Here is a 25,104-nt window from a genome sequence, read left to right as displayed (position 1 = left end):
CAAATTGATATTTGTTATAAAACTAGTACTATAAACAGTATCATATGTTTTGCGGATTGATATTTCTGGTGAAAGTAGTACCATAAATAGTATCACGTTTTTCGGATTGATATTTCTTATGAACGTAATACTATAAATAGTATCACGTTTTGCGCGTTGATATTTCATATGAAAATAGTACCACGTTTTGCGGATTCATATTTCTTATGAAAGTAGTGCCATAAACAGTATCACGTTTCGCGCCTTTCTGGAGCTTAAGTAAAGTTGATGTATAACTGCACACTCTTCCTTCAAATCTGTAATCAGGAGATAAACGGTGATAAACAAATCTCTTTTGAAGTAAGGGTGTGATGAGTACATACCTATTATTATTTATAACAGGTTTTTATCAATAATCTGAGAATTATTAGAGTTTTACATCCCTTATCGCGGTGAGAAAATAAAAATCCGCGCTTATTCGAAGGCAACGCGAGCCCGTATAATAATAAAGTCAAGTGGACACGTCATTTTTCAACACCAAGCTAAATACAAAGAGTTTTTTCGCGGAAGAGAAACTAGTATCTATCCCATTTTGTTCGCGGAAAGATTGGTTGCGGCTTTTAGTGTTTCCTTCTTCAACTATTATTTATTTTTTATCTTAACGAGATCGTTGTTTAACATACTCTGTCATCTTTTTTGGCATTGAAGGATGAATGAAACGAAACACAATTAGGCTTAAATTCTTTTTACGACTTAACCGACGCCATCGCCAGCGTGACTTCGATAGGTCATGTAGGCGTCGACGTGTAGTGAAAGATATCAAACGTAATCCAATAATGCATTGCGTAAGTGTGGGTCTGCCGTAGTGGCGTTGTTTGTGCCGAAATAAAAACTTAAGAGATTGCAGCGCCATCTTCTAGAAATCTTGCTCCTTCAAACCGGAACAGAATAAAGAGCTTTCGGTTGGGTTAGGAGTTGGTTAAGATTCGTGAGATAATTTCACGGATATACTGGTGAGTTGAATGCAGTAGGAAAGCTGAAAACCACCAATATGGCTGCCAGAACAGTGGTAAGACTTGGGAGGGTGTGACGTACTGCTCAACCAACTGAAAGCTTTCGGATTACTGTAATTTATTTCCTTGGTCGTGTCGGGTTACGTGTTGAGATAATACGCGATGGTTTCTGTTTCACATAAAATCCAACACCAGATGTCGCAAACAGAAACAGATTAGACTTATGTCTTTCTGAGACTTGCTTCATTGGTCGAATCGGTTTACGGATAAATACAGAGATCACAGTAGGAGATCCCCCGTAAAATATTATAGAGCATGCATGCCCGTAGCAAATACCCTTTAGACACATACTTATGATCATAACAACACTTTTATTTCATCTGAAAAATCGGCAATCTAACGGTATAAATCCACTAAACTGAAAACCCTTGGAATCTAGGTGAAAATGTTGAAGTAGTCAACACCGTACGTACGCTTTGATTTCACCAATAGCTATCAATTATCACCAATTACCGTTCAACTGGTTTTATCATTTATCACCTAATTTGTTAATGAGCAATTACAGACAAGAGGAGGTCAATGCTTGAAACAAGCAATATTTTCTTTGACTCGCAAAGGGTTCTAGAGATACATGGATCAGTCAGTGAGTGGGTGCTAGGCTTAAAAATAACTTCATTCTCTCTTAAAATATTAAAAAATAATTACTAGAATTAGACCTACTCAGTCGTAGACGTAAATATTTCCTGTTGAAAAATAAACGATGTTTGGTCGGTGAACCGCGTTTTTCATACACTATTTTTATGTAACTAAAAATAAACAACAGATTCATCTTCGAGTTATGAATATTGCAAAGAAACTTCCGGTCGATGACTGAAGTGCTACTGTTTTCCAAACAAATTCTTTGAAACTCTCATGGCGTTACTTAACAGTGAACCTAACAATTTCACAATCCCTTAATGGAAATTCTCTCTCTGATTTTGTCCCAATTTACGCTCATTGACTCGGAAAAATAACGAAATTCCAGACTTATTGTTAAACATATTACTCCAGTTTCCGAGGTATTTAACAATAGGAACAAACTAGGTTCCTTGAAGCCACCACTAAAACCCATCCGAGATTTTTATGTGATAGACATAAAAGTTACCATTTCGGAAACCAAGTCAACTTAGGTTACGGCATAAGTTTATAAGATATGTTCCATAAGTATGACACTACATATACTACTACATATTCTAGAGACTTACTAAGAGCTAGTTCGAGAACGACGGAAGCGAGATTTGAAGTCCTACACTCGGTGGTTAATTTTGCAGGACTTCCATCTAGTCCTACTTAGTTTGCATTACTAAGCCTTTGACAGCGCCTCACCAGGCGTCTTCGCTTCATCTCGAATCTATGACCTACCTCCCTCACTTCATGAAAAGCTCCAGTTTGTAACCACTGACAAACTTATGGAACATATCTTATGATTTTATGGTTGCGGGTCAGTTTCAAATTGAAAACAGCTATAACAAGTAGCGGCTGATTCAACACCACAATAGCGTTACACACATGAATGCATTTAACAACCACACACCTGGATATACACCTATTTTCACGTCGCCGTTTTACAACTTGCAACAGGGTCATTCCATGTGGTATCAGGGAGTGTTCACACCAGGGGTCGGCCGATTTTGTTCTAACTTGGAACACTTGTTCCTAGGCTCAAATAATAGACTCATCTCGATTATTGGGCCATTCTTTCGAATAGCTCCTGACTTACAGCGATTTTAAAAAAAGACTGATTTTCACGTTTCGCCGATGCTGGTTTTCATACCTTTCAGTAAAGATTTCATATTTAAATTTTGGTTTGAGATAGAATCAGTAAATTTCACACACTTATAGAAAACTATGTGGTGAAAACGCTGATTTATGTTTCAAAACGCTGCGATAATTACATCTCTCGTTATTGACACCCAAACAGGAATTTAAATTTTTCGGGGGGGTCAACTCAATGGCCCACAGCCAAAAAGGTGCAGCTTCAATTCCTTTTAAAAACACTTTTTTAGGTAGTTAATAGCAAGGCCTTTCAGATAATATTAGTCTCGATATGACTTTTTGGGCCCTAAGAGGACTTTTCAAGGAAAAACCAAATCATCAAATTTGTCAAATTTTAAATTTTTTTCCTGAACTTTCAGTGACTTATTTACTTATTTTAAACTCATATATTTGGAAAAAGCAGTTAAATAAACGGAGTGTCTATTTGTGCCAGGGTTGCGGGCAGAAATAGCATAAAGGGTGCTAAATACGCCCGGGTTCCGGGCAGAAATAGCGGCCGACTAATGAGAGGCTAAAAGTGCCCGGGTCCCGGGCAGAAATAGCCGGCCCACAGTGGGCCGTCTATATCTGCCCGGGTTCCTTACTGATGCAAACCCGGGCACAAATAGCGGGCCCACAGTGGGCCGTCTATTTCTGCCCGGGTTCCCCGTTGCGGTAAACCCGGACAAAAATAGCTGATGAATGCTTAATGGCTAGTTTTGCCCGGGTTTTTGGCTCATTATCAACCCGGGCAAAAATAGCGAGTCCACAATGGGCCGTCTATTTTTTGCCCGGGTTTACATAATGTGACGAATACCCAGGAAGAATCGTTACGTTGTTTTTATAATGTGAAAAATTCCATGAGAATAACTGGTAGGAAACGTGTTTTTAGCGGACGTATCCATCATAACAACCGAACACGATGGATATTATATAAACCCGGGCAAAAAATAGACGGCCCATTGTGGACAAACTAGCCATTAAGCATTCATCAGCTATTTTTGCCCGGGCTTACCGTAACGGGGAACCCGGGCACTTTTAGCCTCGCATTAGTCGGCCGCTATTTCTGCCCGGAACCCGGGCGTATTTAGCACCCTTTATGCTATTTCTGCCCGCAACCCGGGCACAAATAGACACTCCGTTTATTTAACTGCTTTTTCCAAATATATGAGTTTAAAATAAGTAAATAAGTCACTGAAAGTTGAGGAAAAAAATTTAAAATTTGACAAATTTGATGATTTGGTTTTTCCTTGAAAAGTCCTCTTAGGGCCCAAAAAGTCATATCGAGACTAATATTATCTGAAAGGCCTTGCTATTAACTACCTAAAAAAGTGTTTTTAAAAGGAATTGAAGCTGCACCTTTTTGGCTGTGGGCCATTGAGTTGACCCCCCCGAAAAATTTAAATTCCTGTTTGGGTGTCAATAACGAGAGATGTAATTATTGCAGCGTTTTGAAACATAAATCAGCGTTTTCACCACATAGTTTTCTATAAGTGTGTGAAATTTACTGATTCTATCTCAAACCAAAATTTAAATATGAAATCTTTTCTGAAAGGTATGAAAACCAGCATCGGCGAAACGTGAAAATCAGTCTTTTTTTAAAATCGCTGTAAGTCAGGAGCTATTCGAAAGAATGGCCCAATAATCGAGATGAGTCTATTATTTGGGCCTAGGAACAAGTGTTCCAAGTTAGAACAAAATCGGCCGACCCCTGGTGTGAACACTCCCTGATACCACATGGAATGACCCAACAACAAAAAGGAAACCCCGACGACTACAAAATAAGCCATAAGTTATCTGATTACATGAAATAGTTTAAGGTATACAGCGCCCCCCATGATTGTGACACCGCAACGCTAACCTTTAAAAGAATATTGCCATGGACGATGTACACTGTCATACCAAGGATTTGATTTTCAGAACTATGCTTCGATACGCATAGTTAGCCGATAGATTTTTGCAATTTTTTGTTGACGTGCGAACACTTGAGTTCAACACTGACAAAAATTTACTAGAAGGTGCGGATGATTGAGGTAATCGTTAGGGGAAGTTGGTGCTTTCTACTTCCTTTGATCCTGTTTCCGATTAAAACCACTTCCGCTAATTAGGTCGTTATTTGTAAAGCCCTTAAAATGACGGCTCGTGAGGTATCATCAAGTTGCCAGGAGTATGACCATCGCATTACACGCAAAATAGAGCTATTTAAGTTATGACGTCAGTGTTTCAGTAAAACGTCACAGGACTAACTTTGACAGTGGGCGGACATGTTTGGTACCTCTTTGGTTCTATGGGCGAATAGCATGGATGACGTCACACTATCTAACACACGAATCTAACGGCATTGCCACAGCCCTGGCGGATTTCATGAGAACTAATAGCTATATTTGACAGCTTGAAAGGTACGCAAAGGGTTCAAAAGTGACCGATGAAAATGGCCCTCAAATGCACCAATTGGAAAACATAAGGGATGCTTAACTTCATATCTCCATTTTTCTTTCATAGACAAAACAATTACAGTAATCCATCGGAGACGGACGATGGTACCCGGCGTCTTATACGGCATCTCATCCCGGATACACTTTAGTATACCTCATCCACTGCAAATCCTCTGCGGGCCAAGATATCTTTATATGATCTCAAAGGCGGTATCCCCTGCCTCTGACTCTTTCCCAAAAGGAGTCTAAACTCTAAAGATTTTTGGTGGGGTCAAAGCCGTATCCCAAACAAAATCTGTAAAGGAACGGAGCCATCCAAGAGACTAGCCGAAATCAATGTTTGACCCCCCCCCCAATGGTAGGAATGTTTCTTTTTCGGCTCATTTGGGTGTTGGACCAAACAGCGGGACACTAACTTCTTATTTTTTTTTTCCCACACACCCGCCCTGGATTTATTTCGGAAGTTACAGACACTTTCCCGCGGTAAGTTGTTTCGCTTAAAGTCCGACCAGGGTCCGAGGTGTCCGCAACGTTTATTTGTACACATTCCTTTTATAGTGGTCTCTACCCTTGGTCTCAGTATCAAATCCTGATGAATATAACTGCACCGAATGGACATTCAACAAGAAACGTAGCAGATTCGGTCATAAGTTTATAATATCTATCAAAGTTCCCAACAAGTACTGTCTCCAGTCGTACTGTCAGAGGTAGACAGAGGTAGTCGCTCTTCAATAGAACGTGAGAAAAGAGAAATTACGCTGCCTATACTGCAGTTAAAATAAAAGAATTTTTATTTTGCTATATTTTGCTAAGAATATATTTTAGAAATTAACACATCAAATTAGGTGCAGTAGTTATATTAATAAAATTAAATGCAATAGGAATTTTTGAAAGTTCTTTTAACGGTTTTCTTCTGAAGTGACCTCAAAGCTTGGTTGATCTTCAAGACAACTGGTAAGATCTAAATACTTGAAATAAGAAATTTTTTCGAATAATTTTTTGTTATTCTTATATTTTAGAAGTAGGAATGGAGAACAGAGTAATCTGGGCGCACTTCAAAATCCCGGGGTCCACGTGACGGAGAGGGGGGTATGAAAGAAGAGGTGGGTCATAGCGACAGAGGTAAAAAGGAATTACGTATTTTTCGCCGTCCCCGTCAGCAACGTCATCAAAACGTAGTTTATGTGAGCCAATAAGATAGTTTAAACTTTTCGTTACGTGTTGGAGGGAGGGGCTCTATACTGGGCTATGAGTCGGACTGAAGTAAATACTAACCGTACTCCATTCCTACTTCTAAAATTAAATCTATCTCTGGTGCAACACCTAGACGTTGCCATTGCAAACATATGGAAAAATATAAACTTAGTGGAGAATTATTTTACTTATGTTTCTGTTTATGGGGATGCCACTTGGGCCATGTATGTAAGGGAGAAAAATATTTTATCGCTTTGGTAAATCTCCCGCGTGAAGGGTGTAAAAAAGCTACATGGTAAGTTTTCAACGCGCTTGATTCTGAAAAGAGAACCTTTTGTGTAATTTGTTTTGTAGCAAAAAAATTTCAACATTCCTTCATGGGGTTTTGCTTCTTGCCTTCGGAATTCATCTTTGACCGTTCCATATGCTGCATTGTTATTCTGTTTCCGTGGATGTGTCGCGCCTAGATCAAACATTCGTAATTGAAAAGAGAAGTTTCAAACTGAATACTTCCCTCATGAATGAAAACGTAGACTACTAAAGTATCGTGTGATATTGTGTTGGGCCAAAGAAAATTGTACTGGAATAGAAGGTAATCTCACAGTTGTTAAAATCGAGGCGTTTCCGCTTCATTTCCGGTTATGACCTCGCAACAGAATCTATGCTCAATTATAACTAGTCATACTGCTGGGAAAAATACGTGCGAAGGTAGAATGACCCAGTACCAATATGGAACTGGCCAGAGAAAATTGTGCTGGAATAGAAGTTGTCTCGTGGTTGTTAAAATCGAAGCGTTTCCGCTTCATTTCTGGTTGTGACGTCGCAACAGAATCTATGCACAATTATAACCAATCATACTGCCGGGAAAATTACGTTCGAAGGCAGGATGACCCAGTGCAAATTTCACTACTTGGGGCTGGCATAATTTCAAGATGAATAATTTTCTCAAATTTTATTAATACTTTTATTATGTAGGTATATTGTATAATTAATTTTGTATTTTCATGAGATCCCTCGCCTCAAAGGCAAGGGCATTCAAAAATTTAATTCAGTTGCTCTTTGTGTTCCTTCGCACGGTAATCTTTAGTAAAAAGCGAAAAATTAATGCGCAATGTGAAGAAACGAGCATAATACCGCGTTGATCTCGTACAAGAATATAGTACATACGCCCCTACTAAAAGTAGGCATACCCTGTATTTAAATATTGATTGCTTAACTTGGGCAGCGTTAATTATATTTTTGGACGGATTATTAAATGCTAAAATAACTATATATAGAAAATTGTCGAAAAATATTTCACATATCTCAACAAATTTAAACGTTACGATGCCCTAACCTTCATGTAGACACAACTTTCACTAACATATATTCATTGAGCAATGAAAACGTAGACTACTAAAGTATCGCGTGATATTGTGTTGGGCCAAAGGAACCAGAGAAAATTGAAGAAGTAGTCTCACAGTTGTTAAAAATTAAGAGTTTCCACTTCATTTCCGGTTGTGACGTCGCAACAGAATCTATGCTTAATTATAATCAATCATACTGCTGGGAAAACGTGCGAACGCAGGATGAACCAGTACAAATATCACTGCCTAGGGCTAGCATGATTAAAACCTGAGCAATTTTCACAAATTCTGCTGATACTTTTATTAGGAAGGTATATGGTGTAATTAATTTTGTATTTTCATGAGATCCCTCGCCTCAAAGGCAAGGGCATTCAAAAATTTGTTTAAGTCGCTCTTTGTGTTCCTTCGCACGGTAATCTTTAGTAAAAAGCGAAAAATTAATGCGCAATGTGAAGAAACGAGCATAATTAAGGCGTTGATCTCGTACAATAATGTAGTACATACGCCCCTACTAAAAGTAGGCTTATCCTGTATTTAAATATTGATTGCTTAACTTGGGCAGCATTAATTACAATTTTGGATTGCTGCATAAATACTAAAATACCTTTATCTTGAAAATGGTCGAAACATATTTCACATGTCTCAACAAATGTAGACGTTACGAAGCCCTAACCTCCATGTAGACACAACTTTCACTAAGATCAGGGATAGATTTAATTTTAGAAGCAGGAATGGAGAACAGTTAGTATATACTTCAGTCCGACTCATAGCCCAGTAAAGAGCCCCTCCCTCCAATACGCAACGAAAAGTTTAAATTATCTTATTGGCTCACTTAAACTACGTTTTGATGACGTTGCTGACGGGGACGGCGAAAAATACGCAATTCCTTTTAACCTCTGCCACTATGACCCGTCCGTCTCTTCTTTCATACCCCTCCGTCCCGTGGAAAGGGGTCCGGGACTTTGACGCGCGCCCAGATTACTCTGTTCTCCATTCCTACTTCTAAAATGAAATCTATCCCTGTAAGATATATTCACTGAGCACCAACTTTGCTTTGTAGGAATTAAATTTACTTCCAGTTTAGAATTAAACCGTTTCTTCTGTTCAAAGTAAGGCTCTTAAATACTATAGTCTGCATACGATATTCTTGTTGAAAGAAACCTCTTAATTTTTGTTACAAGTCAAGTCTAAAATAAATAGAATAAATGGGAGCCATATCTCTTGGCCGTCGACAAGCCATAATTAAGATAGGGAAAGGAGAGTTTACAAGACCTTGAATTGAACGACTTTGACTTATCAAAGAACAATATTATTCTAAAAAAGACCCAGCTTGTTATACTTTAAAGAATAACCGTAAGATAGGCTAACTAATGGAAAGGGTTTATTTGGGCTTCTTTCACGTACGTCTAAACATTCATGGGCTAATCCCCAATAAATCCATAAGGCGACAAAGCTGAAGATGTCTGATGTACTCAACCGAAAAAACCACCTTTTTTAACATACAGCTCTAAGATAATTGTAAACTTCTTGTGAAAATAAACCATCGAAACAAGTTCTTTTCTCACATCATTAACCAAATACACTAGGCCTAGTTTATAAATATAAAGCCTTGGTATAAGAAGTTGTTTTTGCAAATGCAGTAGGTAGGCATAACAATCATGGAATATTGTTGAAACCAGAAGGATGGTACTTTATATATCCATACAGCTTTATGGCTGTGACATGCCTTTTACCAACCTCTAAATTGTATTCCCTTTCCTGATTGGCTAACGAGCTGTCGTCGTTGTGCCGTTTATTGTCGTGAGGGGGCGCCAAATAATATTTGAGGGTGTAATCTGCATCAGTCTGGGTCTCTGGGAAATAGCACACTTTCTTCATCTGGCCCAAAACCAGTTTTATAATTGCTTGGACCAGTTTGCAAATTTATAGGAAAACTAAGGGGGGACCAGTTTATAATTTTGGACTCTAGGAGGGGGGGGGGGTGGTTTACTGGTCCCATGGATTGGTTTGAAAAATATTCTTATTTCCCAGACTGAATTCTGCATTTAAATTTTCTGAAGTTGGCGTCGTGATTCGTGAAACGGAATCAAGCTATTCCCATTGTAATAGACGACGCCAGGGGAAAGTTAAAGTGGCGTAATCTAGGGACTATTTTATGTGTAAGTTGGTTTTACGCTGTGTATAATTGCGCGAAATCTTCAGGGCATTTTAACGGTTTGTTACATTTTAAATTGGTATTGTAAGATTTAAATTATGATGTTTCCTCAATCATTGTCGTAGGACAGTTCATTACATTGCTACTCCTTGAATATTGCTCCATGGTGGCAGTTTGATTGCAGCGAATGGAAAACGGAGTTAATTAGACAAATTTTTTATCACTTATTTCTGTTTTATTAATTTTAGATTTATCATGTTTTTTTAAAATTTTTTCTTTGCATATTCTTTCGACATTCATTTTGTTGCTAGTTTTCGGCTTGTTAACATCGATTTCACAGAGACTATGACAAGATTAATTTTAATGAACGCCGCTTTATCAAATATTAAGTAGGAAATGCTGTCATGATAGCAAGAGTGATATTGAAAAATTTATATAAACAATTGTAAAAACTCATAAATCACTCATCGTCTGTGACTAAGCCAAATTCGTGGATGCAACGATGACGAATCCAACCAAAGCCACAAATACCTCAACATTTCACACTTTTGTAAGTCATTTGACTCATTTCTTTTGTGTAAACTCGAATAATGAATGAAGTAGTCACTCATAGCAGGGATAGATTTAATTTTGAAAGTAGGAATGGAGAACGGTTAGTATTTAGTTCAGTCCGACTCATAGCCCAGTATAGAGCCCCTCCCTCCAAAACGTAACGAAAAGTTTAAATTATGTTATTGGCTCACTTAAACTACGTTTTGATGATGTTGCTGAGGGAGACGGCGAAAAATACGTAATTCCTTTTTACCCATGTCGCTATGACCCGCCTCTTCTTTCATACCCCCCTCTCCGTCCCGTGGTAGGGGGTCCGGGACTTTGACGTGGGCCCACATTACTCTGTTCTCCATTCCTACTTCTAAAATTAAATCTATCCCTGCTCATGGTAAATTAGTAAATTTGCATTAATTCTAAAGTTAAATAAACGTATCAATGAGATATTCAGTCCTGTAGTCAATAAGTAATTTAGCATAAATTATTATGTAAAACGTCGTACCACACCCGCCGACCTTCAATGCAGTTCAACCTTAAGAATTGATTCGTTTCGAGGGGCTAATCACTGTCACATTCCCTTTACACCCCTTAACAGTGCTGAAGTCAATACACTATACAAAGGAATCTGTGAGTGATTACCCCCTCGGTTGAAATAAATTAAAATAATCGTCATATTTTCTTTTAAAACTTAATTAGCGTGGGTCTGAATGAATGAGGTTTTACGTTAATTATTTAGTAATTAAACTGTAATTAAGATTTACTTCCCCCAAACTGTTATTTTCTTTTTGAAGCACCGGTTACTGGCTGGTACGTGCCTTTATAGTTCCTATCCATAATACACTTTTAGAGTAGTGGCATCCCACGTTAACCTTCTATAGATGCTAATGTAGTCAAAGGCAGTGGGGTGCGATTAGTCTATAAGGACCACCCCGAAGTCCTCAGTCAATGAAGTTCTTACTTATATTTATTGTTTTAAGTTGAATTTGTTTATGACAAGTAATATATTTTAAGTAAGGTTTTCTTTCTTTCTTTAGTAGCTATAGCTTTTAACGCTATTTTAAAACAGATAGTTAATTTAAGTGGATGATAGAAACCAAGAAGTGATATCTAGTTTATTAGGGAGAAGGTATAAGATGCCTAAGTATTCGCGCGGCGTGCCATAGTCCCAGTCCCCCTTTCAAAATACAAGGGTGGGGGGACGTAAAAGGAGGCCGGCTATTTCGCTGCCTCTCCTCAGTCGGAAAATATGACTGTTAATTTTCGTCATTCGCGTCGCGCTGACGTGAGTTTTCAAGAACCAATGAGATGCTGGTTGTAATTTAGAGGCGGCGGGGATTAACTCCGGACCTACTATACGTTTGGACTGGAGATAAAGCAGGAAATGTGGATGAATGAATTTATACCTTCTCCCTAATCAACAAGGTATCACTTCTTGTAGAAACTGATTTTCATCGTGATTTTGGAATTTGTTATGATACTATTTATTAATTTTATTTTTGCATCACTGTGTAAGATTAAGGTAGAATTAGGACTATCACATTCTTGAAGGTTTCCTGAATTTACAAAAGGTGTTTTTGATAAGTCTTTCATAAATTTAGGAAATAAATTTGGAGTCGAAAATGTAACTTCTATCTCCATTTTGCCACAAGGGACCTTGTTTCCGTGTAATGATTTGAGTGTTTTAGAGATGACCCCTTAATTAAATTATTAATTAATCACTGTCTTTCGGTTTCTTAATTAAATTTAAGGGTTCATCCGTAAAATACTATGACCAATCTTAACTTCTTAACAATGTTAAGGTTCATCTGAAGCGCGTCGCATGATAATAAACGGTTCTATCTGACACACTCGCTAACTCTTCGTTTCTCGCAATAAAAAACTTTGGATCAGGGAGACGTGATAAGGGAGCTTATTAAGAAAAGAATCACGGTTAAAAAACTCGAAGCACATTTCGGGCATCTACTTTGGTCATTCCATCAGAGTAGAGAACGCGTCAAATGATCGTTGTTGGAAACGACAGGGAATTACAAAATAGTAGACACGACTGACTCTTCCTTTTCCTCTCTCTCTGGTGCGCAGAACGATGCGCCTAGACGTAAAGTCACAATATCTTAAGATATGTTCCATAAGTTTGTCACTGGTTACAAACTGGAGCTTGTCATGAAATGAATGAGGTAGGTCATAGATTCAGGGTAAAGCGACGCCTGGTGAGGCGCTGTCAAAGGCTTGGTACAGACAAAATAAGAAGAAAGTCCTGCAAAATTAATTAACCGAGAGCTTGTCATGAAGTGACGTAGGTCATAGATTCGAGGTAAAGCGACGCTTAGTAATGCAGACTAAATAGGGCCTAGATGGAAGTCCTGCAAAATTAACCACCACCGAGTGTAGGACTTCAATTCTCGCTTGTCGTTCTTGAAGAACTAGCTCGAGTTGTAAGTCCCTAGCATTACAAAGTATATGTAGTGTCATACTTATACATGCTACCATAAGTAACATAATAAACATAAGTATGACTCTTCCTATTGTAATAATGCAAATTTCAAACTGAAACCTATAATCAACACTGACACTCTCACTTACATCGGGCCAGGACTTGCAACCCCGTCGAGTACTTCATGCTGGTCTTTGGCGAATGACATAGTTCTACAATTTCAGCCAATCACAATAAACCATCTCCTTGAACGTGTCGGAAATAGCTCGTCTGCTATTTATTGAACGAGCTCGCGCGGTAGCGGTGTTTGTATGTTTGACTTTGAGATTGCCATAAGTCGGATATTTCAGCACAAAAATGATAAGCCTTTTGTAGTCTTAATATTCGGTAACTAAATCTGCCCAGTGCAATTTTCAATTTCGTAATGTGATCGCGTTAAAGTCGGTAAAAGGTAGTACAAATCAACTATATAACCAAGGCTTAGGACCGTTGAGTCAAATCTCAATATCGTCTCTTTAAATTGGATTTCCGATATGGGGCGGAAGTCGCTTTTTTTCACCGCTAGGGGTCTCTGTGCTGGGCGCGAACTTATGATGACGTAAAAGGTCCGAAAATAGGTTTATAGTTAGTTTTGGCTAATTGTCATACTTATGGTTATTATGTTACTTATGATGCTACATATCTTATAAATTTATGCTCGTATTATGTTTCTAAAATGGAGGTGACTCCCCTAAATATATTCTCCCTGTGGAAATTAAAAAAGACCGTCAAAGTAAATAAATTAAAAAAAAAGAATTATAGCTTTCCTTCGCCGCCTTTTTTACAAAGAAACAAACGGTTCTTTGTTCTAGTTGTGTCTCTTATGTTTCTTAATTTTGAAAAATGACTCTCTAATTCGAAATGAGCAACGCGATCTCAACAGAAAAACATTCGGATTAAGTTACAAAGTTTCAAAACTTTCCGAAAATATAATCAAAATTAAAAGTATACTGTCTACTAGTCAATCAGCGACTAGGACATAGAATCAATTGAAAATTTTCCAATAAGTTTATATGATCAGGAGTTCATAATAACCCCCCTTCGGGGGGGAAGTACGAAACTTGCCATAGAGCTAATGGTAAAAATCGCGAACAACAAGATTTTGTCGTTGCGCATATAAAGGACTAGCCTGTTGATGGACATACAACTTTACAGTAGATTGTAAAGGTATCTATGCTCCTTGGTTTTCGTTCCTAAACTTCCGGTGGCTGCGATCTTCGTCGAAAAGAAAAATGGCGTCTATGGTTGACGTAGAAACGCAGTGTAATTTTTATATTAAAGATAGCGCAAATAAATTTGTCCAAACCGTTTTAAAACTTGAACGACAGCAAAAAAGAAGCTTCGGCTGTATTTCGAGTAGTCTTACAGTGTGCGAGTATCCGACAAAAAAGCGTAAAATAGAAGAAACTGTAGTGGTAAGTTAAGCCTTTGCCGCTTGTTTTGTTATGAGTGGCTATGCGCCTGTTTTTGTTTCCAAAATGTTACTAAATATTTATAGTTTTTTTGACACCAAATCATTGTTACCTTCTCCAAGTTCTTAATAATTAGCTTGATTATTGATACCTTTCTAAAATATTGCAATTTAAGTTTCTCTCTACCCAAAAAAGAGGGGCACTTTTAGCCACTCTTGTTTTGTTTACTAAAGTTTGTTTACATATTCAAGTTAGACCCTATTTGTTTTGTCAAGCCACATTTGACGAAACAAATCAGGGGGGAGAATACGACTGAGATACGGTTTTAGGTTTAGTTTACGTGTAGGGGTTGAATTAACATGTCAGTAAATTTAAATAGGCGCTAAATGCGGGTACTTCATCTTCGAATAATGGCTTGGCTGAAAACAATGTATTTGATTTGGTCAAATCATGGCTGTATACTGATGATGTCAAGAAAAATTCAATTTGTTGTACCATTAAGACTGCATATCGTGATACCAAGGTACATTTTGTCAGATTTAATTGATTTTGAATGGTTTGTATATGCAATTAACAATATTTCTCAGTCTTATTTGGAAGTCTCGCGGAAGGGCCATCTTATACCTAAATTTGGATTGGAAGTTATTAAAGTGATTATAGATGAAAATGGAATGGCATCTGTTTTCATTATCTTTAAGGGCCTCGTAGCAAAAAAAAAGTTAGTTGAAGACGGAATTATCTCCGAAGAAATAGCTTTGGATGTGTTTAAAGGCGTCTTGGAAGAATATTTCTATATTTGCCCTGGTCTAACTGTCGATGCTATTTCAAATGTCAAGAACCTTCCTTTTACACCACAGAATGTCGCTATTATTCAATACCCGATGGAGCGCTTTGCTTCTAAAGACTGTTTAGTATGGTTCAAACCACCAACGAATGCGCCCTTGATGGAAATACAAAGTGGAATTTACTCATGCAGTAACTGCAGTTACGTATCTAGGTACTGCAAAACGTTAGCGGCCAACAGGATGAAAAAAGTGAAAACCACTCAAAGTAGCCAAATGTCTACTCCTAAAAGCATGACGTCACCAACATCAACTCACAGAATGAAATTTCTTTCACCTCGAACTCGTAGAGTTAGGCATCAAAAGCTAAGAGCTCGGAAACATCGCTTATTCAAATCTAATGAGAAATTGATAAGGAAATGCGAGAAATTGGATTTGTATCTCAATGATAAGAAGCATGGTCAAATGTTGGCAATAACTAAGATTGTAAATAAAGACTTCAAGGGAGAAATGGAAAAGGTTACCTCTGAATTACCTTCAAACACTGAAACCGACACAGATATTAAGACAACTCTAAGAGAAGTATGGCTTAAAGACAGCAGGGAGCAAGGTGAAAAAGATAATCTCAGTTTCAAGGAAGACCAAGAACGTAATGGTAAGTTTCTTTGGTTTATGGTTTCTTACAAAATACAAGCAATCAAATATTTTGATAAATTTAGAACCTGGGCATAAAGGAAATCGCTGGAGTGCGATAACATTTCGTATTGCTCAAGCAATCGCATGTCGAAGCAAAGCGGCGTACTTGGCATTACAGAATTTTAAAATATTGAAGCTTCCAAGTTGGAAAACTGTGGAATCAAGCATGAAACATAATTATGAAGAACCTGGAGTAAATATAGAAAGACTAAGACGTCAAAAAGAATGCTATGACGATTACGTCAAGGAACAAGTGGCGAGAGGATTTAAAAAACCAATGTGTGATGGAATATTAATATTTGACGAAGTCAACGTAGCACCAAAAGTAGCCTGGAATAGCAGAAACCACAAATTAACCGGCTTGGCGATGTCAGCGCATCAACTTGGAACCTTGGATGACATATATGAACAACTGACGGATGAAGAAACACTACCTAAAGCTGGATATATGTTGCAGTTTTTGTGGCGCGATCTAACATCAGACTATGATATTATCTGCCCTTATTTTGCGTCTGAAAGCTCAACAAACAGCCACTTCATATCCGCTTGCCTGTTTGATGTTCTCAGTGGTCTCCACGCTGTCGGTTTCAAAGTGTCTGCCCTCTTGTGTGATGGTGCGAGCTCAAATTTGAGTCTCATGAAACTTACGCAAAATCTCTCAGGAGCATATGGTGTTAAAATTAACCCTGTGAATCAAGATATTAATATCGAAGTAACGCCATGGTTTAAGAATCCGTTTCGCTTGAACCACAACATATATTGGATTATGTGTCCTTCACATCAGGTATTTATTTTGTCTTAAACATAGGCCAAGTAGAACTGTTTTATATCGTAATTTCCGTTGTTGACAGCTTAAAAATTTAATCAACGCCCTTTTCGCATCTAAACAAAATGGAAGCAGATCGTTTAAAAACAACGGTACTACATTTGGATGGGATGCTATTATTGAAATGAAAAAAAGAGAAGACAAAAGGCGAGATGAAGATGTTCCCCGGTATGTTCCAAAACTGCTGCAATCGTACATAATTCGCGATTCATGGACGAAATTGAACGTCAAGCCAGCTAAAATTATGCAGGTAAATTTAAAATAATGGTATATTAGGTTGGACATCGAAAATTTTTATGTCTTAAAATAGCAAGATGATGTACTGGCGGAATTATTTGAACATGCCAATCCTGACAATAATGATCCCCCCATTGATTGTGAAGAAACCAAGGAAACATATGCTTATTTAAAAGCTTGTAACTTGTTGTTTGAAAATGGAATGTTATCCAAATCAAAGGTATATTCCATGACTGATCCAGTTATGAAAAATATTGAAGATGGCTTGGACTTTTTCAAACAGTGGTTACTAGATCTTAAAGGTAGAATAGCCTTTCTGTGTGCAAACCCCTACCGTGTTGCACGCCAAACAGGACATAATTCAGCTTTCTTGTTTAAAAATAAATCTTGGATTTTTAAAAATAATTCAGGACGTATAAAAACTAGCAGCAACCGTTTACTGAGTCTGATTACACCTTGTAGATCATCAGCTTACTATAGATTCGAAGCAGCGTCTTCCAGCGGCGGGTCGATTTGATAGTTTGGTTTAGGGTTTTTGTAAAAACCCAAAATGAAGTTCAGACCCTTAAACAATTGTCTCAGCACATATTAGAACCTATTATCATCATTCGACCCTAAAGTCCTGAATTATATTTAAACAATAAAGCTGAATTATGTCCTATTTGTCGTGCCAGACGACGGATTGATAGGTGCTTAGGATAACCTTCATTACAAATATTATTTTAAGGTAGGGACGCTAAGTTCAACTGTATGTATCCTGGGAAGGAATTTCTGTCGTGGCAGGTATAAAGATAATGGTTTCTAACGTTACGTACCTTCATTGATTAGTACCAGACTTTTAAAAACAAGTACATATTTTTAGACATGGGACCTACTCCGGGTGATGGTCTTTGGATTTAAAGGGCTGGCCAATTACTTCACAAAGAAATATCCAGGGTATTATCTTATGCCAAATAGACTGAATGGTAGTGCTGTGGAAAGCCTTTTCTCCCAATACAAGTTTAACGCAAATGGGAAAATCACCAGTTTAAATTTTGCGTATGCCAGAAAAGCTTTACTAACTAAGGAAGACGTGCATGGTCACCATCATTCGGGCAAAGGATATAGAGACGCACCATTATATGTAAAGCAGAATTTTGCCAACAATATGTGAAATGTTTTTATTGTTTGGAAACTAGTTTTATCACATATTATTTATTTTATCACGTAGCTTTGGTTTTATTAACCAATAACAAAAACGTTAAATAAATTTTAATACTGGTAACTGTGAATTCTCTTTAAAATAGGAACATATGTATAGGATAGTTGAGACTAGTTAATGTTCATCAATAGTAGAAAACAACCTTGATATGCAGGACATGTACTTTATGGCTTTCACTAGTTTGTTTCATAGTCTTGCAAATGTTTCGGCTTAACACGCTTCCTTTTCTTGGATTCCATTTCTCCAAGGATCGATGGGGTTACCGTTTTGGCAACATTAGACATCCCCGACGTTCCCTGTTTCATCAGATCTTTTTTATTTCCAGCTATTAGCCCTTTGGTAGTTTTCCCCTCTTCCACTTTTCTTGTCTCATCCTTGTTTTGGAAACTGTTTATTGTTGTGTCGTGACGATTGGTTGAACACTGCTTTTTCTTTAAGGTTTTCGCGGTCTTTGGTTTAGGTTTGCTTTCTTTTCGCACTTGTTTTTGATTGTCTTTTCCTACGACCTTTTTATTAATAGTTTTCAGATCTTTATTTCTACTTTGATTCTTTGCTGTAGAAGTTTCTTTGGATTTTGCAGATTCCACGAATAAAGTGTCTCGTAATGATGCACAACCTTTTTGAATCTTATTTTCCTTTTCTGACATTTTTGAATCCCAAGCTGTTATAACCTCGTTGGTGGTAGCGTGCAACATCTTCCGTTGCCATTCTTTATGAAAAGTAATTTGATCCTCTCTCCTTTGATTTGGGAATAAAGAAATGCACGCGTTGGTGAATGTTTCTTGCAGGCCCCTGTCTTCATTGACAATATCTGCTGCTGCCTTTAAGCGGAATAGTTTCAATAACTTGCCCATTAATTAATTTCAACATAGGTTAATATACATACTTGAGCTATATTTCGTCCATGCTTTTTAATGCCACCGAGAGTTAAAACTTCCCTCATTTTGTTATTTAAAAGCCTTAAGTAGGGATGAAATTCGTACTTTGGCAAAAAAAGGCCTCCACGATCTCTACGCCTGATGCCAGAAAAACGAATTTTCTTTTTTTCACTTTGATTCATTCTATAGTTCATACAGCACCAATATAGTATCCTTGAAGTTCTCAGCTGCCTTTGTGAAAGACTTCGCCGTTTATATATCAAGCGATTCTTCGCAACCTTCCAAATTTCGCCGATGCATCCACCCCCGATCGTTAAAAGTGACCGCTCATACTTCATTGTGAATTTGGCAGGTTGTTCGACTTTGAGCTCAAAGACTTTGCGGGGTATTCTTGTCGGAATTGTGTTTTTAATTTTAGAATACACTACTTTACCGTAAATCTGAAGCATCTGTAGTTTTTCGTTGTCATCAATTTCATTTTCAAAACTTTCGCAAAACCGAAAATAAGAAGAGAGGCAAAGAAAGTCATTGGCTATAGAAGTGTACCAATCAATTAAGGTTTTTGTGTTCTTTTCCACATTTGTTTTCAACTTTCTCTTTTGTGACGTATTTCCGCTTTGACTAGAAATATTTTCGTATATATTGAGAAAAATATTGCACAACCTTTTAATAACTCCGGTTAAACCTAAATTCTGATCTTGAGTCTCTTGACACACTTCAGAGTTGCTTAAAAACTTAGAATGAAAGTCTTGTTGTTCCTTGGTTCCAAAATTATTTAAAAATCTAGCGTCCTTTATCTCTTCTAGTATATCTTTTAAATGTACGCTGCAATCCATCTCAAATCCGCAGAATTCTCATTCACACATATCACAGCAAAAAAATTATCGCATTAATCGTTTAAATGCTTTGTACGACAGTAGAGTAAGTAACCATCGAATTACGAAAAGCCAAGGCTTAATTTTCACCGCGACCGCGCCGACAGACGACTCGCAACGCTCCCAAAATCATAATATGAAAATAGTGCTAAACCGGAAGTGAGTAAGTTAATGCGCGTTTGCGGTTAAATTCGGGGTAACTATTTCTTTGGGAGTTAAGCGGTGTCTGAATCCGCTGAGCTTTACGGCGAATCTTTGTTGTTACGGGCTTTTTAATAAGTTTCGTACTTCCCCCCCGAAGGGGGGTTATTATGAACTCCTGATATGATATATTCCATAAGTATGACCAAGAAGTGATATCTAGTTTATTAGGGAGAAGGTGTAAGATACCTAAGTATTCACGCGCCATAGTCCCAGTCCCCCTTTCAAAATACAAGGGGGGGACATAAAAGAAGGCCGGGCTATTTCGCCTCTCCTCAGTCGGAAAATACGTAATTTTCGTCATTCACGTGGTTGTAATTTAGTGGCGAGGATTAACTCCGCACCTACGTTTGGAGTGGAGATAAAGCTAGAAATGTGGCTTATTTAAAACTTCTCCCTAGTAAACTAGATATCGCTTCTAAAGAAAATTTTCCGAATCACTATGAATTTTCGAATTTCCTGATTTTTTTTTTTATGACAATTCTAAAATTATATCTTTACAGGTATTGCTTGTGCCTAACACCGTGCTCTTCAAACGAAGTACATTTACTTTAAACAAAGTATTTTCTGGGGGAAACTGTCATTCGGGATTGGGTTCTCTTTTTGGATGTCTAGCGTATTATTTTACACTCTGCTAGTTCACGCTATAGCCACTTGCAAGGTTTTACAAACCTCTTTTTTCCCTCTTAACAGAAGTCAACTAAAACGAAGTGTTCGTATAATTTAGAAAATCGTTTGCGTCCCCCATACACAGATTTAACGCCTAGTAATATACCATTTCGATGTAACTATATAAGAGGGAAAGACACGAGGGTAGAACTTTGCCTTCCATCTCGCTTTTGGCGCCTGCGCTTTAGCCTTTTTATATCATGAGAGAGCGCATGCAGAGACGGTGCAGAGACGGATGGCAGTGTATCAACCCCCTTGTATGTATTTCCAGATACTGAGGGTTGCCAACACCCCTGTTTTACATCGAAAAGGTCTATACATAGTTATCAAACTAGGAGGATTAATACCATTACACCAAGAAGCCAGGTTACTAGGTACTGCTCTTTGCCTACCAAGTAGCCTGGCCTCCTGGTGTATGGGTATAAATCATCCTAGTCTGACGGAAACTATGTATTGTGAATTTTTCAATAATATGAAGTATGGAAATAATTATTTCGAAATGATGAAGTACTACCAGGGATAGATTGAATTTTATAAGTAGGAATAGAGAACAAAGTAATCTAGGCGCGCGTCAAAGTCCCGGACGGACCCCCTTCCACGGGACGGGGGGGGGGTATGAAAGAAGAGGCGGGTCATAGCGACAGAGGTAAAAAGGAATTACGTTTTTTCGCCGTCCCCGTCAGCAACGTCATCAAAACGTAGTTTAAGTGAGCCAATAAGATAAAGAGGGAGGGGCTCTATTCTGGGCTATGAGTCGGACTGAAGTAAATACTAACCGTTCTCCATTCCTACTTCTAAAATTAAATTTATCCCTGGTACTACAATGAAATGCTATCTAAATAAATTTTAGATTGCTACAATATAGGCCCCTAGTTTTGTCTTTAATTTTGTCTTAAAGAAGTATTGGTTGTATCTTGGTTAGTAACTTCTAGGTAATTACATTCTGTTTTCGCTAATCTGTAAAAATATTTATATTTTGCCTTCCAACCCAGGTTTTATTACGAGATAAGAGGGGCATTTTTGACTCATAATCGCAAAGTTACGTCAATGAAACGTAACATACAGAGATTTGGCATAGCTAAGTTTTCGAAGTATCTAGGTTAATATTTTTTAGTCTGAAAGGTATGTGCGAAAAGTCCAGAATGCTAATTTACAAGTTCACATCGGTAACTTAATATGTAATTTCTCTGTTCATACAAACCTGGAAAGCTCAGGCAAATAAATAATTGACAAAAAGCTCAGGGAAAATCATAGTTTTTTTTAGTAAAATTCAGGGCATTTTGTGAGGTTTTTCCAGAAGTTGTATGAACCCTGAAAAGTGACATCGTATCATATGCAGGGTGTTTGGGAAAATTTTGAGGTTTGAGTAAGTTGACTCTGAAGGGGTTACCTCAACAATAAAAACCTCCCCCATTGTTATTACTATTTACTTGGGAAAAACCTGGAAAACTCGGGGAAATCGGTTTTCCAGAAGTTGTATGAACCCTGAAAAGTGACATCGTCCAAAGAACACTGCCCATAATTGCTGTCAGACCTTTCAGAAACACAATGTATAATCAAGAAGCGATATCTAGTTTACTATTGAGAAGGTATAAATTCGCCACATTTTTAGCTTTATCTCCAGTCTTAACGTTGGTCCGGAGTTAATCCCCGCCTTTAAATTACAATCAGCATCTCATTGGTTCTTGAAAACTCAAGTCAGCGCGACGCGAATGAGTACGAAAATTACAGTCATATTTTCCGACTGAGGAGAGGCAGCGAAATAGCCCGGCCTCCTTTTACGTCCCTCCTTGTATTTTTAAGGGGGAGGACTAGGACTATGGCGCGCGAACACTTAGGCATATTATACCTTCTCCCTAGTAAACTAGATATCGCTTCTTGGTATAATGAGTACGTAATGTCATACTTTTTATAATAATATTATTCCTTTTGTAACTTATCTATCCTTAATTACCGGACTCTAATGGATGGCTGTGGGGTAAGAGGAGAAGAGCTTTATGAGTTAAAAGGGGGTGAAAGCTCAACGGTTTTAACTGGAAGAAATAGAGATGACTCGGACGGCCTATACCCTTAACCATAATTATTATACTTTTAAATTTCAATTCTTTTTATGGGTTTACATTAACACGCCTTTACCTACGGAGAAATACATCCCCTTTCTCGTTCGTGTCTTTGGGGCATTACTTTGAATCTACAAAATTTCTTCGAAGATCTTCGGTCTTAGAGGAACGTGGTGAGCGAGAGTAGAAATTATACTGTGGGCCATCTGCGGCGTTGATAGTTTCCCAGAGTGCTTTGTGTATGCCCCTACCTTTGCTAGGGGATCGAGGGGATTGTTAAGTACTGCCGCCTAGCGCCATTTAAAAATTGAAGCTAGTTCCTATGAATTAGATTCCATTTTTTTAGACACAGGGGGTCATTGGCGACGTTCTTGCAACGTACGACCCTATCAAAACGCCACTGAGGATGCTGGGATGACTTCGTTACCTTTTCGTAGATGGAGGTACACAGGCTACGTTATAGATATGTATATTACTACTCCGTCTCACCGCTTTCCTCCAAGATAATATTTGGGAGTCTCTAACTCCTTTTTCTCAGATTTTTTTAGCAGGGACGGAAATAAGCAAATACTTCATCGGATATTTCACAAATTCAAGTGAAATTTAATGTTTCAAGCTGGAATTCATGAACGTCAGACCATCGAACACAATAAAATTTTGTACAATCAAAGGCAGGGTGTACTAAATTGCGTTGGAGCCCTCTAGAGCAGTAAAACCCTTAGTAAGTGCATTTTAGGAACATTTTAGAGCGATTCCCCTGGCCCAAATGCCAAGCTTCTGCTCGAATAGGCTCCGATTTCAAACCCTGAATGATCACACCAATGCTAACTTCGTTTTATTGAAAACTTATTGACACTTCCAGGAATGCATACAGCTAATTGGAATCATTGCGTAGGTTTTTTCTCAACGTATCTAGGCGGATTTTGTGGGCAGTGCTAGACTAATCATTATGTAAGACTAATTTTACCCCGCGAATAATGTTGCATCTAGCGAGCGCCTAGGAACTTTTTTTGATACCAACCAATTAAATAAAAGATATAAATACGTCAGAATTATGAGGCGTGACGGAGTACTCAAGCCCGGCCCATAAAATCCGCAGAGATATGGAAGCACAATGATTTCTATTAGCTGCATGTATTCACTCTAGCTCTAAAACTAACCGTGTGGTTTCAAAAATATAAACTTTTAGCGACAACAAAAACTCGGGTGGATTACTGGTGGACTGCAATGTATTATTCTTTGAGAACAATAGCATTCCATAGTGTTCCGGGCAAATCGTTAACGTCGTTTAAATGCAATGCATATGGCAATATCCCAGCTACCACCCAAGCACGTATTATTCGGTAATATTCCTCCCTTTATGGTTCCTGTATGAGTTTAAACAGATTACCAGGAACACAACGCCATTATACCAGATCCCCGACTTTAAAGAAAGAACAGACCCTTTTTTCTAGAAGGTTTAAATGTCACATTTTGTTTCCCATTGTATTTTAACTTAGGTCATATGGTAATTAATAAAAAGTGCCTTTGGAAACAAAGCCTTGGAAAAGTAAAAGATAAGTGGTCAAAATTGATTGGCTGATGTAACAGATATTCAAATTTTCTGTTTTATAAAATTATTTGAAAACAGTACTTATGATCTTTTTATCTCCAAGTGTCACCGGCTACGTAAAAATTCGCGGGCTTACTTTGAAAATTTTCAGTTTCTTTGAACTAACCTAATAACAATAAGTACGACCAAGAAGTGATATCTAGTTTACTAGGAAGAAGATATAAATTTGCCACATTTCTAGCTTTCTCTCCAGTAGGTCTGAAGTTAATCCCCGCCTCTAAATTACAACCAGCATCTCATTGGTTCTTGAAAACTCCTGCACGTCAGCGCGACGCGAATGACGAAAGTTACAGTCATATTTTCCGACTGAGGAGAGGCTGCGAAATAGCCCGGTCTCCTTTTACGTCCCCCCTTGTATTTTGAAAGGGGGACAGGGACTACGACGCGCGAATACTTAGGCATCTTATACCGTCTCCCTAGTAAACTAGATATCCCTTTTTGGTTTGACACTTTACAAGACTTTATTGCTCATGCGCTAAGACTAAGCAGACGAACCAATGAAATAACAGTCAGAAAGACGTTAGAATAATGACGTGTGACGGAGATAACTCAAGCCCCGCCCACAACACCCGCATAGACATTAAAATGGGTTCACAATGGATTAGCTTATGGAATCCCGGTACTACTTATTGTTGTTACGTTACTTATTGTGGGTGGATTTTTTTGGCATCCTGATATTTTTAGGAAGTAGTCCTAATTGTTTTGAAAACTTTTATTATG

General features: G+C 38.0%; 3 protein-coding genes, 1 long non-coding RNA gene and 2 other non-coding genes across 8 annotated transcripts in view; 2 read left to right on the top strand and 4 right to left on the bottom strand.

Annotated features, from left to right (window-relative positions):
- LOC149718401 (SPARC-related modular calcium-binding protein 1-like) overlaps positions 1–25,104 on the bottom strand; it is a 73,011-nt gene that overhangs the window by 45,360 nt on the left and 2,547 nt on the right. The gene's annotated exons all lie outside the window — the stretch shown is intronic.
- On the top strand, positions 5,651–9,313 carry LOC149718404 (uncharacterized). The gene is made up of 2 exons (XR_016370006.1): positions 5,651–6,175; positions 6,241–9,313. It is a non-coding gene; the product is annotated as an uncharacterized LOC149718404 (long non-coding RNA).
- LOC149718406 (U5 spliceosomal RNA) lies at positions 7,427–7,546 on the bottom strand. The gene has a single exon (XR_016381373.1). It is a non-coding gene; the product is annotated as a U5 spliceosomal RNA (small nuclear RNA).
- On the bottom strand, positions 8,109–8,228 carry LOC149718405 (U5 spliceosomal RNA). The gene has a single exon (XR_016381370.1). It is a non-coding gene; the product is annotated as a U5 spliceosomal RNA (small nuclear RNA).
- On the top strand, positions 13,958–18,152 carry LOC149718403 (uncharacterized). Its single transcript, XM_089844421.1, has 8 exons — positions 13,958–14,350; positions 14,727–14,870; positions 14,935–15,784; positions 15,849–16,609; positions 16,677–16,901; positions 16,962–17,190; positions 17,616–17,671; positions 17,751–18,152. Exons 1-8 carry the CDS (start codon positions 14,168–14,170, stop codon positions 18,039–18,041), a joined length of 2,739 nt encoding a protein of 912 aa, XP_089700547.1. The 5' UTR covers positions 13,958–14,167; the 3' UTR covers positions 18,042–18,152.
- On the bottom strand, positions 18,031–20,037 carry LOC149718402 (uncharacterized). Its single transcript, XM_089844668.1, has 2 exons — positions 18,976–20,037; positions 18,031–18,910 (listed from the first exon to the last, which is right to left on the bottom strand). The coding sequence occupies exons 1-2, from the start codon at positions 19,801–19,803 to the stop codon at positions 18,266–18,268; spliced, it is 1,473 nt and encodes a 490-aa protein (XP_089700794.1). The 5' UTR covers positions 19,804–20,037; the 3' UTR covers positions 18,031–18,265.

This window comes from Phalangium opilio, unplaced genomic scaffold (assembly GCF_054372755.1).
Source record: "Phalangium opilio isolate 3A_F unplaced genomic scaffold, DU_Popi_V2 ptg000002l_1, whole genome shotgun sequence".
Classification (NCBI taxonomy): domain Eukaryota; kingdom Metazoa; phylum Arthropoda; class Arachnida; order Opiliones; family Phalangiidae; genus Phalangium; species Phalangium opilio.
This window is presented reverse-complemented; position numbering and strand designations above follow the sequence as displayed.